Source organism: Astyanax mexicanus, chromosome 2 (genome assembly GCF_023375975.1).
Source record: "Astyanax mexicanus isolate ESR-SI-001 chromosome 2, AstMex3_surface, whole genome shotgun sequence".
Taxonomy (NCBI): Eukaryota; Metazoa; Chordata; class Actinopteri; order Characiformes; family Acestrorhamphidae; genus Astyanax; species Astyanax mexicanus.
Genome location: NC_064409.1, coordinates 70,654,785 through 70,669,439, shown reverse-complemented (window position 1 = coordinate 70,669,439; position 14,655 = coordinate 70,654,785). Strand labels below are relative to the sequence as shown.

General features: G+C 37.6%; 1 protein-coding gene across 1 annotated transcript; it reads right to left on the bottom strand.

The window, feature by feature from the left end:
- Positions 1 to 573: 573 nt before the first annotated feature.
- arl3l2 (ADP ribosylation factor like GTPase 3, like 2) lies at positions 574 to 13,097 on the bottom strand. The gene is made up of 6 exons (XM_007253587.3): positions 12,788 to 13,097; positions 10,462 to 10,605; positions 5,768 to 5,884; positions 4,815 to 4,865; positions 2,455 to 2,640; positions 574 to 1,157 (listed from the first exon to the last, which is right to left on the bottom strand). The coding sequence occupies exons 1-6, from the start codon at positions 12,803 to 12,805 to the stop codon at positions 1,110 to 1,112; spliced, it is 564 nt and encodes a 187-aa protein (XP_007253649.2). The 5' UTR covers positions 12,806 to 13,097; the 3' UTR covers positions 574 to 1,109.
- Between the last annotated feature and the right edge of the window lie 1,558 nt (positions 13,098 to 14,655).

Below are 14,655 nucleotides of genomic sequence, written 5' to 3'. Positions count from 1 at the left end.
GTCTCAGAAAAGAACAGTCAATGGAAATCACTCAAGTCCTAACATCACTGTAACATTAACTGTAACATTTCTGTGAGGGATTTTACCAAATTAAAAATAAATTAAATAAAGAGGAAGATGGATGATCACAAGCGATCAAACCAAGCCGAATTCCTTGAATTTTTGCACCAGGAGTGGTATAAAGTTATCCAAAAGCAGTGTGTAAGACTGGTGGAGGAGGACATGCCAAGATGCATGAAAACTGTGATTAAAAAGCAGGGTTATTCCACCAAATATTGATTTCTGAACTCTTAAAACTTTATGAATATAAACTTGTTTTCTTTGCATTATTTGAGGTCTGAAAGCTCTGTATCTTTTTTGTTATTTCAGCCATTTCTCATTTTCTGCAAATAAATGCTCTAAATGACAATATGTTTATTTGGAATTTGGGAGAAATGTTGTTCGTAGTTTATAGAAAATGTTACTCAAACATATAACTATAAATAGCAAAATCAGAGAAACTGATTCAGTAACCGAAGTGGTCTCTTAAAGAGAGACAGACAGAACTTCTACACAGATAATTCACACAGTAACTCAACCAAAGAAAAATACATATATTTAAAGAATTACTAGGATCTTTAATTACTTAATTATTTAAAATACAAGTTATAGTCATTTTTCTACAGTTAACATTCACACTCACTTATATAATTATTAACTAACTGACACAGACAACAGATCTAACAGAGTTAAAACTTAAATTCCTGTTCTTTATGTTACTAGCTAGAGTTTTAAACTGAAGCCATGCTCATCCCATTTCATCCACACTCTGCACTGGCAGACACACAGGGGAGTTCATTGTCCAAATGCTCGGTTTATGACTTATATAGGACTTATGACTTGATTATTCCCTGTTAGGGAATATTAGTTTGTATTAACGTATCAGACGTTCTTGAAAGTGGCTTTAAAACCCAATCAGTCAAAACTCATTTGTACACATTATTAGTGAAGAGCTACATGCAGACGGTGTCAATAACGGTGTCCTGGCTGGACGTGGTCATGCACGTCTCATTGATCTGGGCTGGATCTGGCGCTTGCTGTTCATTTGATGGTGTAAAAATCAGGCAGCTTCACTTCTTCCTGTTCACGATGTTGCTGCAAATCCAGTTCATGCCATCCTGTGAATAAAGAGATATGCCAAACGTCACGAGACAGCAGTATGTAAAATGATCATGAAGGGTCCTATTTTAGCAATTTATAGGTGAGCCATCAACCGTGCAGATTCATTTAAGGCTTGTCAGTGTGTCTTTGCTATTGTAACGACGGGGAAAGTATGCCTTGCACGGCTTGAAACGTGCAAATGCATTAGTAATTATCTTCATTAATCATGGATGTGTTTTGGGCGCAACAATCAGCATGTTACTTGCCATTCCTTTAAAGAGCCAGCTGTGTTCTGATTTTGGTGGATTGCTATTTTAATGATGCAGGTACTTGGACGTGTCCAACACTTCTCAGTAGAGGAAACTGACTTCTTCATTAACGCTGTGAAGGTGCTCTCTGTGCTTTTTAAAAACTCACTTCCTGGCTAATTTATTGTCCACACACTCTACACAATTGGTCAACCAAAAAAAGGCTAAATCAAAACATAACGTTTAATGGACGCTTTCTGAAAAAAAAAAAAAAAAAAATACTGTATCACTTGCTTGTAAGCAGCATCAAGGGCATTAATAAAAATCAGGATGTTGGATGATCCACACCTGACCTTATCATCTCCACCTCCCCAACTACCCACACAGTTCCCCTATTCCATAGCTCAATGCTGGGACCCAGAGACTGTAAAAAAAGATGGACGCCGTGTTGTCGTTCCCATTCATTCAATGAAAATGAAGCCAAAATCTTCCGGCATGTTGGCGATCCTGAAACCCGAGTCTGTAGAGCGCAGTAGAGACAAGAGGAGGGAGAAAGACTGTGGAGAGACAGCCTACTCATTTAAATAAACCCGCCCCTGAGGGCTGCCTCCACAGAGCTCACACAGACTATGGTCCCATACAGTCATTGGTCCCACCCCGACTAGGTGTAACCCAGCCCTTTTACAATAACCACACCTTTTTTAATAGAGCTGAATAACGTTTTAAAAAATGAATTCTGTGGGGTTATAAAAATTAAACAAAAACACTAGGTTTTGCATTTAAATAATGGAGGTAGAATTACAGTATATTGTTTTGCCATTAAAACCTATGGGGATGGGTGGGGTTACACAGCTTTCTGCAACTGAACAGCAGGGGGCGCCCGACCTGTTGTGGCTTCAATTTTGAGAGACGATGCTCTGTCCAGCTATACACAGTCTATGCTGGGACCAGACAAGCTCTGTATGCATGTGTGTGCATTTGTACTAATTTGTCAGAAATGTGGGACAGTATGTTAGAGGTACAGACACACACTTTCAGGTCTTTAGTGCCCTCTGCTGTCGTTTACCTGAACTCCCTCTCCGCTCACAGCTGAACAGGCCTGTATCTGCCACACTCGGTCTCTGTAGGTGTGCAGGTTCAGTCCTTCTGCTATCTCACTGGCCGGAGACGCCGTGGCCAAATCCTGCTTATTGGCGAAGATCAGCACAGGCACACCCTTCAGGTTCTCCTCGTCTATCAGCTCAGACAGCTCCTACACATCACAAAACATCACACACTCAGGACCAGTGATTTTACCCTTTAGACACGTTCAGAGAATCGCTTTCAAAAACAGAAAAAAGCTGTTCAAAACTACAAAGTTAACAGAGACAGCTTTCTAGAAGAGCTATAATTCTTACATCATTTCCTGTGGGCTACGTGTTTAACTGTCTCTAGAAGACATTCAAAATGTTCATTTTTTTTTCTATATAGAGACACTGTAGAAATCTTTACACTGAGAAATGAGAAAAAAGCTAGGTTACATTTTTCATATTAATAGTAATCATAATAATGACATTTCTTAGCATTTTAATATATATAAGCAATACAAAAATAACGTATTTGCTTGAGCAAAAGAACAATCTACTGTGCGAAAGTTGTGAAGATGTATAAGAAACAAGTTTTAACGCTCAATAAATATAATTTAACCATCTCTAATCAACAAAAATACATCAGAAACATAACTACCTATCTGTAGATCAATGTAACATTTTGGAAATGCACACATCTCTCTTATTAACCATAAAATACATCTGTTTTTAGGTTAAATCCACTATATTTTAAACATTGTGCTATGTAAAGAACACAATTTAAAGTCTTATTAAAGAAAAAGAAAGTCAAGTTAGCAAAAAACTTCATTTATTTTTTTCCCCATTTTATCCCCAATTTACATGGCCAATTACCCAACCCACTCATTAGGACTCCCCCTATCACTAGAAATGCTCCAACACCAGGAGGGTGAAGACTAGCACATGCCTCCTCTGATACATGTGAAGTCAGCCACCGACTCTTTTTGAACTGCTGCTGCTGATGTCAAGTAGCATCACATTGTGCTCAAAGGAAAGTGCAGCGACTGTTCTAATACATCAGCTCACAGACGCCTTGTGCCGAAGGACATCACCCTTTGGAGTGATAAGGGGCCCAGAGAGCGCCATCTACCCACCCACACAGCCAATTGTGCTCTCTCAGGGCTCTGGTAGCTGTTGGCAAGCTACATGAACAGGATTCAAACCAGCAATCTACTGATCATAGTGGCAGTGCTTAGCCCGCTGGACCACTCAGAGCCCAAGTATTATTCATGTTTAAATTCAAATTATATTTCTGTAGGTATTTGAAGTAATGGGATAACACATTTAGAAAGAATTGGTTGTATATAGACCAGACTTAAGACTCCTATAAACAAATCAAAGGATTATCAAATTACTCATTTGGATTTATTAAGAACACTTGTAAAAGTATTTATTATGTATATTATAAATAATAATACTGTAATACTTTTAATTAATGGGGTGGCACATGTAGGGAAATTGCCTGTTTGGCTGTATATAGACCAGAAACAAAGTTATCATATCAAACCATTACTATATACAGCTCTGGAAACAAATAAGATACCACTTCAGTTTCTCTGATTTTGCTATTTATAAATATAAGTTTGAGTAAAATGAACATTGTTGTTTTATTCTATAAACTACGGAACATTTCTTCAAAATTCCAAATAAAAAAATTGTCATTTACAGCAATTATTTGCAAAGAAAAATAGAAACAAAAAAATGCAGAGCTTTCAGACTTCAAATAATGCAAAGAAAACAAGTCCGTATTCATAAAGTTTTAAGAAAGAGTTCATAAATGAATATTTAGTGGAATACCGTGGTTTTAATCACAGTATTCATGCATCTTGGCATGTTCTCCTCCACCAGTCTTACACACTGCTTTTGGATAACTTTATGCCACTACTGGTACAAAAATTCCATCCTTCAATCCATCTTGGTAAAATCAAAGAAACTCATCATTTTTAAGTGGTCTTTTTTTTCAGAGCTGTATATTACTGATGCTATTGAGAGTAATGGCAAGTCAATAATTTGACATTCTGAATTGTGTGGGGGGCATCGCAAAGCACTTGTGCGTAGGACACCCACATGGCCAGGGCCAGCCCTGTTTCTAGAACAGCATATAAAGAGTTAAATGTCTGCAGGTCTGTTTATATCTCCCCAGATACTATCAAAACACCACAGTGTCAGTGTTTTCTCACTGATTGCAATTACAGAGATGTAAATAATATCCATAATTCAGTGTGTGTGATGTATTAATAGTAGAGGCTTTGTGGGTTTTTTTGTGAATGTGGATGAGCTGGAGTTTCCTGGTATCCATATCTCTCATCCTGGGCCTTACCATTCCTGTTTCCTCAAACCGCTTCTTATCTGCGCTGTCTATTACATAAATCTGCAAGCAAACAAACAAACAGCTGCAGTTCAGTATCCACATATGGAAATATTATTAAACTCTGAAAGAGAGAGAGGAACACCACAAACAAACTAAGATGATGTCGCTAGGGATGTACTGAATATTTGGCAACTGAAATGTAAATCACTTTTAGTGCTTCAGTATGTCCAAAAAAGTGAAGAGACAGAGGCTATGTTCAAACTACAAGCAAAAAAAAAAAGGTCAGGCGGTTTGCTTTTGCTGTTTTTGCAGCTATAGCTGCACAGCTGCACCATGAGATAGATGTGTGGGTGGGAGATTTGATCGCTCACATTCATGTCACATGTCCATGGATTAGATATGTATCTGATTTAGGACCACATGTGAAAGTGACTCAAATCTGATGTAAAAAAAAAAAAAAATGGCACGTTCACACAAGTGAAAAGACTGATTAATTCAGGTTGAAGTCTTATTTTGGGGTTAATCTAAGAGAGGAACCCCATCACCCCATCCCAGCTCCTGGTAGCAATCAGAAACTGCTGTATACAGGGCAGGGAAAGTGGGAGAGAGCTGACAGGGAGCCCATGCAATTCAGATGATTAATTATATTTTGTACTGATTTTGCTTTCATCTTAATGTCTCATTTTGCTGGGTTTTGTTTCCTGTCAGTATTTTTTATGTAGGTGCATCTCTACTCATAATTAATGACGCAGATATGAGGCAGGGAGAGGTTGAGGGAGGGAGGAAGAGTGCAAAAGAGAGAGGGCAGCGTAAATAACATGCAAATATCTCCTCCTAAAAACAAAAGAGCCAGTGAGTCAGCTAGAAAACCAGCATGCCTTATTCAAAACCAGGCCGCTCGCTAACTACAGGGAGAACATCAACACCAGAGCAAAACCAAAACACGAAGACAAGAGGCTCACCAGTAAATCTGTATTCTCTAAATATTTCTTCCAGAAAGGCCTGATCTTCCTCTGTCCTCCGATATCCCACACATTCAGCTTCATCCCATGAGAAGCCACGCTCTTTATGTTAAATCCCTGAAAAAACACAACACACAAAATTACAGTCACAGCACACTCCAATACATTACAACATTACAGTGGGGCAAACAAACTTTGCAATTTTTGTTTCTGCAATATACAGCTCTGGAAAAAGATAAGATACCACTTAAGTTTTTTAATCAGCTTCTCTGATTTTGCTATTTATAGGTACATGTTTCAGTAAAATGAATATTGTTGTTTTATTCTATAAACTACAGACAACATTTCCAAATAAATGAGAAAATGAGAAATGGCTGAAATAACAAAAAAGATGCAGAGCTTTCAGACCTCAAATAATGCAAAGAAAACAAGTTCATATTCATAAAGTTTTAAGAGTTTAGAAATCAATATTTGGTGGAATAACTCTGGTTTTAATCACAGTTTTTATGCATCTTGGCATGTTCTCCTCCACCAGTCTTACACACTGCTTTTGAATAACTTTATGCCTTTACTCCTGGTGCAAAAATTCAAGCAGTTCAGTTTGGTTTGATGGCTTGTGATCATCCGTCTTACTCTTGATTTTATTCCAGAGGTTTTTATTTTGATAAAATCAAAGAAACTCATCATTTTTAAGTGGTCTCTTGTTATTTTTTCCAGAGCTGTTTACAGTATGCTTCTCATCAAAGAGGAAGTGTTGCACCCAGAAGGAAGTGTTGGATTTCAGTGCTATTCAGAAGGAAGATGAAGTTTACAATATACAATAAAGTCAATGATTCAACATGATGGTAAAAATGTATTCCATGTTTCATGTGTGCACCATATAAGATTTGGGTAAAATAAATAATATTGGGCAGATACAATCTGTCTTTGGTAGATATTTCATTGAAAATGAGAACAGTAAGAATTTCCCGTTGTATCAAGTTCACATCTGTTTCATAGATCCTATAACAGAATACTGTAGCGCTCCACAGAATATATTGTAAAGCAATGCAAAGTAGTTTCTCCATTTTGATTAATTAATAACAGATTAATAAATCCCCTTACAGTCTGGACATCGTTGTTATGAAAAGGGGATCATTAACACCATGCCAAGCTCAGACTGACAATAATAGAGATGTCATGTCATCATTTGTATTTTATGTCATTCAGTCAGTGGAGCGTCAACATGTTTCTAAAGCTGCCAAGATGTCAAGGTACATAATGCTACATAATGCTGCTTTAATTTGCTTTACATGAACCTTAACAGAAGGAGACAATTAAATCACTACTTCCATGCTTTTGTCCTTTTTCTTTTTCTTTTTGGGCCTGTCTGTGTTTTTGCTCTGTTTTTGTTCACTGTGTGCTTCTTATTTGTGTCTCCGCCCTAGCCACGCCTACTGATTAATGACCTCACTTGTAACTTATTTGTTGCCTAGCCCTCTTGTTATCTTCCCCAGGTGTTCCATGTCTGTCTGTGTATATGTAGCCCTTTGTGTCTTGGAAAGAGATAGAGAGAGAGAGAGAGAAAGAGAGAGAGATAGACAGAGACAGATGCTACATTCACATTACAAGCCACATTGCCTAAAATCCATTTTTTTTTCTCAGATCGGATTTAGCTATCTTGACGGTTCATAGTCTCAAATGTAAGTGATCTGTATCTGTGTGTAATGTGAACGGATCTGACCCTGAAACGCCTCACATGCGCACATTGATGCGTATTTAAACGCCACCTTCTTTACTGACAGCAAAAAACTCATATTTGAGACGAGCAGTATCTTTATAAAGGGAAATGGAAGCGATAGCAGCTCATATGTGGAACATCTTTTGCTGGATTGGAGAGTAAACAGCTGGTCTGAAGTTCATGCTCAGGTCGAGGAGGTGAAAAAAGACCAGGTGGTTTGCCAAGAGATGTGTGGGTGCGAGAGAGAAGCATGTAGCGCAGCGTAAAAGCAAAAAGACACATGAATTCTGATTTGACCGTTCACATGATCATGGATCGGATATGTATCCAATTTAGGACCACAGATAAAAGTGACTCAATTCTGATTTGAAAAACAACAGATTTGGCACGTTCACACAACCATGAAAAATCAGATTAAGCAAAAAATCAGATTTGAGTCACTTTAGCCTGGTAATGTGAACATAGCCAGAGAAAGAGAGAGAGAGAGAGAGAGAGAGAGAGGGAGAGAGAGAGAGAGAGAGAGAGAGAGAGAGATGCGCCAGCCAGACAGGAAACCCACCAGAAACAGAAAAATAATAATATTACTAAAACTGTAGTACTAATACTAGACAGTACTGTAAATCCAAAGGAGTCCAATCATACATCCAATCAGTAAATTTAACTACCTGACATTTACAGCTATTTATTTACAGTTATTAGCTACTTTACAGAATCCCGAATAGATTAGGATAATGTGCTATAGTGGTAAAAGACCCCTATATTATATTCATCCGGCACCTCACACTGTATGCCTGTATCCTGTAGCTTTGTCTTTTATAAATGAACTGGAATGCCACTTAAAATCAATACCTAATCATCCAACACCAGAATCAGACTTTACTCATACTCCTATAGCAGTATGCAGTCAAATCCTCACAGCAATGTAAAGCCTTCTGAAAAATGTAGAAGCTTTTGGTGCAACACATAGAGAACAAAGCCCCTATTAATACTCTTGACAGGTGAGCTGGTGTTTACGGATGTTTGGGCATAAAGTATCGGGACGGTTTCCCGGACCTGGATTAAATCTATTCCTGAAATAGACAGCACTCTATAAATAAAGGACAGCACAGTTCTATTCAGTTCATATAAGATATTATTTGTGAAATGGTGAAAATAACAAAAATATTATAGGAATTCTCCACAAAGGACCAGAAAATAGAATATTGCAGAATCAGGCTGATGATCAGTGGTGACCTTTATACAGAAATATCAGAGTCAGGCTGAACATCCTTTGATAAGGATATTATTGTGAAGTCTGATGTTTAGATAAGATCAATTACACAATGTTTCCTCCAGTGAACTCAATTACAGAGATCATAGGACACAATGTTTATTTAACAAGGGAAATACAGCACTATTAGTTAAAGTTCACTCTAAGGACAAAGATTATTTAGGGGAGTTACTTAAAGTGTTTTGTTCACCATAATCTTTCACCATATTCTGAATGTTGTGTTACTGAAAAGGGAATTGTTAAGAACTGCTGCTGAGGCTCATGGGAGAGTGCATGCTCCTTGTGTTTTTCTGTTTTACAGAATGCACACATTTTGAGCACAAGTTAAATAAAGATATATAATAAAGATAACGTCTCATCTTCTTGCCTTTTCTATTTCACCATATCAATTAATATTTTCTTTGTCAATAATGCAACATGATTGGACAATTACATGTGTGTAGAGAAAGGCACTGCCACGTTAGCTAACAGATCCCCACACTGGCTAGCATCCCACTGTGTGACAGAGAATTGGGAAGGCCATCCAATCAAGTGTAATCTCTGGGACTCCCAGTGATTGGATGGTTGTAGCATCATTGGGGATTGAACTGAAGATTTTCTTATAAAACATGTAGATGGCTGCACCATTTAGGAGGAAACAGAAATCAGGCCAATATCTATCAATACTGCTTAGAACTCACTACTGTACTTAAGTTCTAAAATATTAAATGAATCTGTATCCACTGGAGTGTTATCTATAGCAATTTAGCAATCTATAGGCAAGTCATCAACTGTGCATTGAGCAGCTGGATTTAGGGCGTGTCGGTGTGTCCTTGGCATCATATTGTGGGGAAACAAATGTATGCCTTGCGTGTCTTGAAACGCGCAAAAGGCATGTACTAATTCTCTTAATCAATCATGGGTGTGTTTTGGGCATAATGGAAAACAAATCAATCAGCATTTCACTTGCTATTCGTTTTAAGAGCCAGGTGTGCTTGGGCTTTGGCGTGTTGGTATCTTAAAAGCGCAGAGCTTTGCCGATCTCAGCAGAGGTAACTGAGCTGCTTGTTCACGCTGTGAAGATTTTATTTTGTATTCTGTGTTTAAGGAGTAGGGGTGTACACATGAATGGATGGGTGACTATTGACTGTTGATAGGGTTTAAATCGGTCAGTGGCACATCTGTGATTTCTGCTGCCGACATAGAAACATGCCAGAAATTTACCCGAACACACCTCGTTTCCAGGCCACCACACCCATAAGTGTAGATATATTCCTAGAGTGCTATTTTAATGATTGGGTAGCAAAAGAGCATTGCGTCGTGCCTTGTTCAGCAACTGACATGCAAGTTACATTTTTGATAGAGCACTTTTAATTTTTTAATTCTGGGTCTCTACTTTATACATATCTGCAAATAACTAATATTTTAGTGTAAGTCCTTTCTTATGAAAGCTAAATTGTTAAACAACAAAAATGAAAAATAGTTCGAAAAAACAACTCAATCCATGAAGTTATCAAGTTACATAGGAAAGCAAGTTTAGTTTTATTTGGAAAAAAAAGTTTAAATGTAAAAAAGTTAATTTCACCCTTCAGTTTATCGTCTGTATAAAAGTGTGCGGTAATGGCTTGATCACTTGTGTGAAGCGTTCAGCTGATCCTTTGATTCTGGGTAATGGTGATTACTTCACACTCTTTACCTCAGCTGCTAACAGTGTAAATGTGTTACCTGTGTAGGTGTGATAGTGCTGACGTCCTCTGAGGCCAGGCTCTTTAGGATGGTGGTCTTCCCTGCGTTGTCCAGCCCTAACAGAAGTATCCTCACTTCCTGCTCTGATGAACCCTTCAGCTTCTCAATAATAGAGAGCAAGCCCTGGGGGAAATTACAGAAAAGAGTTCACTTACACTGCAGGAACACAGCGTGATCAAGGACTGACTATGTGGTTTATAAAAGCTTGTTTCTCAGCATTGCCTAAAAAGTTTCCACCTCATTTAAATCTTCATTTAGCTAGGGTAAATATTTTTTGGTTTATAAAAAACAGGACTCTGGGGGACGCAACAACTTTCACCATGTTTAGGATGTTGTGGCCAAGGTGTTGTGGCAAGTTGTAGGACTGTGGCAGTGTATACATGAGAGTTAAGTACCTCTAAATCCGGACATCTATGTAAGTTAACATCTATATATGAACATTTGCTTAATTATTTAAGTATAATAAACGAAACCCTTTATATTTGAGCATTTTCATACCTGTAGTTAATGTTTCTGGTCTGAATTCAAGATTTAAGATTTAAAGATTCAAGATTCAAGATTTGAAGAGTTTATTGTCATGTGCACAGTACGAAACAAGTTTCCTTGTACAATGAAATTCTTTCTTTGCTCCTTGTTAAGTAAGCCGCATAAAGATAAAAGTATAAAATATACAATAAAGCGAGAAATAAACTAACTAAAAATAAATATTAAGTTATAATAAAGTGATGAGTTCATTTACATGAAGTGTTTCCATCTCGGGTTGGTTTGTTTTCACACAGGCAAAAACCTAAAGGCAGCAAAACGCACTCCAATAAACCAAGGGAGCATGTTGTCTTATCTGATTTTGTTCTGCTCCTGAGTGCGATAAAAAAAAAATAAAAATGAACTAAAATTATCTATGAAAACACTAACGCCACAATGCATGCATATTTTTTGCTGAATCTTAAATAGATAAGTTGGCCTCAGCATATTTCTTACAGAGGTTATGTTTATTTGGCTTTGGCGAACAATGTGACGCAATTGAGGAGAAAACCGGCAACTGCTGAGATTGTGCAGGGGCTTTTTGTTTGCCATGTAGCTGGACAAACTCCTGTGATGGTGATTGGTTGGGAGCGTAGGCAACAGGCAAGCAATGCTGCATAAAATTACAGCACATAAATTTGCAATGATGTGTTTTGCTTTGTGCAGATTTTTATAGTGAACTATGTAAGTCATAAACATAAGGCTCTGCTTGGATTTAGAATCTGTATTTAAGTGACTACTTATTGACTAGTGTGTAATTTGGGACTAAACCTAGTTTAGTGTTCTCTTTAGGAGGTGCTAATGCTGCACTCAGGGCTAGCATACTCATGCTAATGTTTTTGTCTCTGTGTGGACAGAAATATTTTCAAAAGCAGAGAGAAAAACAATGTGTACATGGGGCCATAGACCAAACATGGTATTAAAATAGTGCTCGGATTAGAAAGAACGTTTGAGCATAACATTGGTCAATTTTCACAATTAAAAATCCTTTTCAGATGCATTTTTCATCCCAAAAAATCTGGGAAAATTAGAACTTTTGTTGACCCTACTATTAGCATTATTTACATTGCTATTTTATTTATGGTCCTTGCCCCCATTTCTCATTTATTCAAAGTCTGAGCTTCTATTCATGGTAAATCAACACATGCTAAATGTACAGAGAAGTATGACTGACAATTAAGCTTGGAGCCAACAAGGGCAATTAAGTATTGTCACTGAGTGTCACTGAGTGAAAGATGTGCTAATTTAGCTTGGAGCTTCATTCATGTAATGGCCAGCAGATTAGCATGATTAGATTAGCGGACAAGGCCACTAGCCCAGCCTCTGTCTGACCAGCACGTCCTCATTCTTTACACAAGAGAATGGAGGGAAAACATTACATTTCACTGCAACATTTACAGCACTAGCCGGAAGGAGTCTCAGCCATAAAGCTAAATAAAGGCAGTGGATTAAAATTAATCCACTGAGCCGGGTGCCCTGGTCTTAGATTACCAACAGTGCTGTCACATGTAAAATCACGGTTATGGTTATCATATTACAGTGTTATCATATTACATACTACAGTTTATGTTGCAGATATAGCAACACAACTCATGCTATCATATAAGGAGAAAGACATATTATTGTATTAAATATAGATATCAATCATATATTCATTTGAAAGTGTTGTAGGAGTTCTAGATAGTGTAATATATCAACAATAACACAATTGACAACCACAGTTAAGGTTAAATGTACAGTATTAACACTGATTTGGTATAAATAAGCTAATGCTAACACTCACCTTTTGAGCTTCTCCCATATTGCCTTCTGTCCCAGATGCCTCTACATTCTCTGCATTACTCCACAGGCCAGAGTGGTTCCGGTACAAAAGTGTGCTGAGTCCAGAAGTGCTTTAAAAGTGCTGCTACTTAATTACAGTATCTCGCTTGTGTGTTTTAAAGTATAAATCTGTGTATATGGGTGTAACTATATGATCCTGTGGTCTGTGTTGAGCTTTTGGTCAGCAGGTGTTGATGAATCGTTGAGCGTGGAGGAGGGGAGTGAAGAGATTAGAAGAAGGATGGAATTAGCCCTCACCTCTCTCTCTCTCTCTCTCTCTCTGTATCTCCTTTTCTGTGTGTGTTGAAGCTTTACCTGGATTATCTCGTCTTTAACAGCTGCTACTGTGGTGAAGCATGCTGACTGACCAGCACTGCTCTCTACAGCACTTTTACAAGCTATGCTAATCTTCGGGGCTATCTTTAAATATATATATATGGAAAAAAATAAGAGACCACTTCAGTTCAAATGTTTGAGTAAAATGAACATTGCTGTTTTATTCTATGAACTACAGACAACATTTCTCCCAAATTCCAAATAAAAATACTATCATTTAGAGCATTTATTTGCAGAAAATGAGAAATGGCTGAAATAAAAAAAGATTTCAGAAATCAATATTTGGTGGAATAACCCTGGTTTTAATCTCAGTTTCCATGCATCTTGGCATGTTCTCCTCCAACAGTCTTACACACTGCTATTGGAAAACTTTATACCACTCCTGGTGCAAAAATTCAAGTAGTTCAGCTTGGTTTCATGGCTTGTAATCGTCCATCTTCCTCTTGATTATATTCCAGAGGTTTTCAATTTGGTAAAATGAAAATAAAAAACGAATTATTTTTAAGTGGTCTCTTATAATTTCCAGAGCTGTATTTGGATACCCCTTCCAATGAATGAAGTCCGCTACTAAGTTGCACCCATTGCTGACACAGATGTGAAAACTGTTAATTTAAACAGTGAGAGATAAAAAATAAATATCCAGAAAATCACATTGCATAAATAATATAAATTTATTTGCATACCAACTATTAAGAGATCTGGCTCCCACAGACCAGATAGACACTCCTAATTAACTCGTTACTTGCATTAAATACATCCCGGCTAAATGTGGCCTACATGCAATCTACCAGGTAAAATGTTTATGAAACATTTCTAATTTGATTCAACTTTTAGCATTTGTGACTGTCTTCCAATATCCAGATTCAGAAATTATTAGCATCACCCCACAGTGGCATGTGGGCCATATAAAAAAGCAATAGTGGGCCTAAACTTGTAGTGGGCTATAACTCGTTTAGCATCCGAAAGGAGGTTCAAAACAATCATGACTTTACACGGAACTGATGACTCTTCTGAATGTTTTAGTGAGTTTAATTCATGTTTAGAATTAAATCTCAATTAAATGAAATATTTTTTTCTATCATATTTGTATCAAATCATCTTGACTCTGAGAGCATCGTGCTCATGCTGTTGCTGTGACTATTTTAGGCAGAGCTGACCTGCTGAGGGATTTAGTGTTTCCGGGTTATCTCCTGAACAGTGAGCTCCTGACAGGGTAATGTAGGTTACGAGTGCTTTAGCATGAGTTGTGCAATGCTCCTGCAGCAGCTACAGTCATAAACACTCCTCCCAGATGACCTTTAACACATTTCTGATTATCTCCTCATCTGCTAAAGCTAATATCAGCCTCCCCGCCACACGCTACCGCTAACACTCTTTAGCTGAACACAGTCATCATACTAGCACTGGCCCTATTTAACACTGTATACATATAAATAGACGGAAATATCACACCTACATGAACTGCACAAACCTGCCTCATTACGACTAACTGAT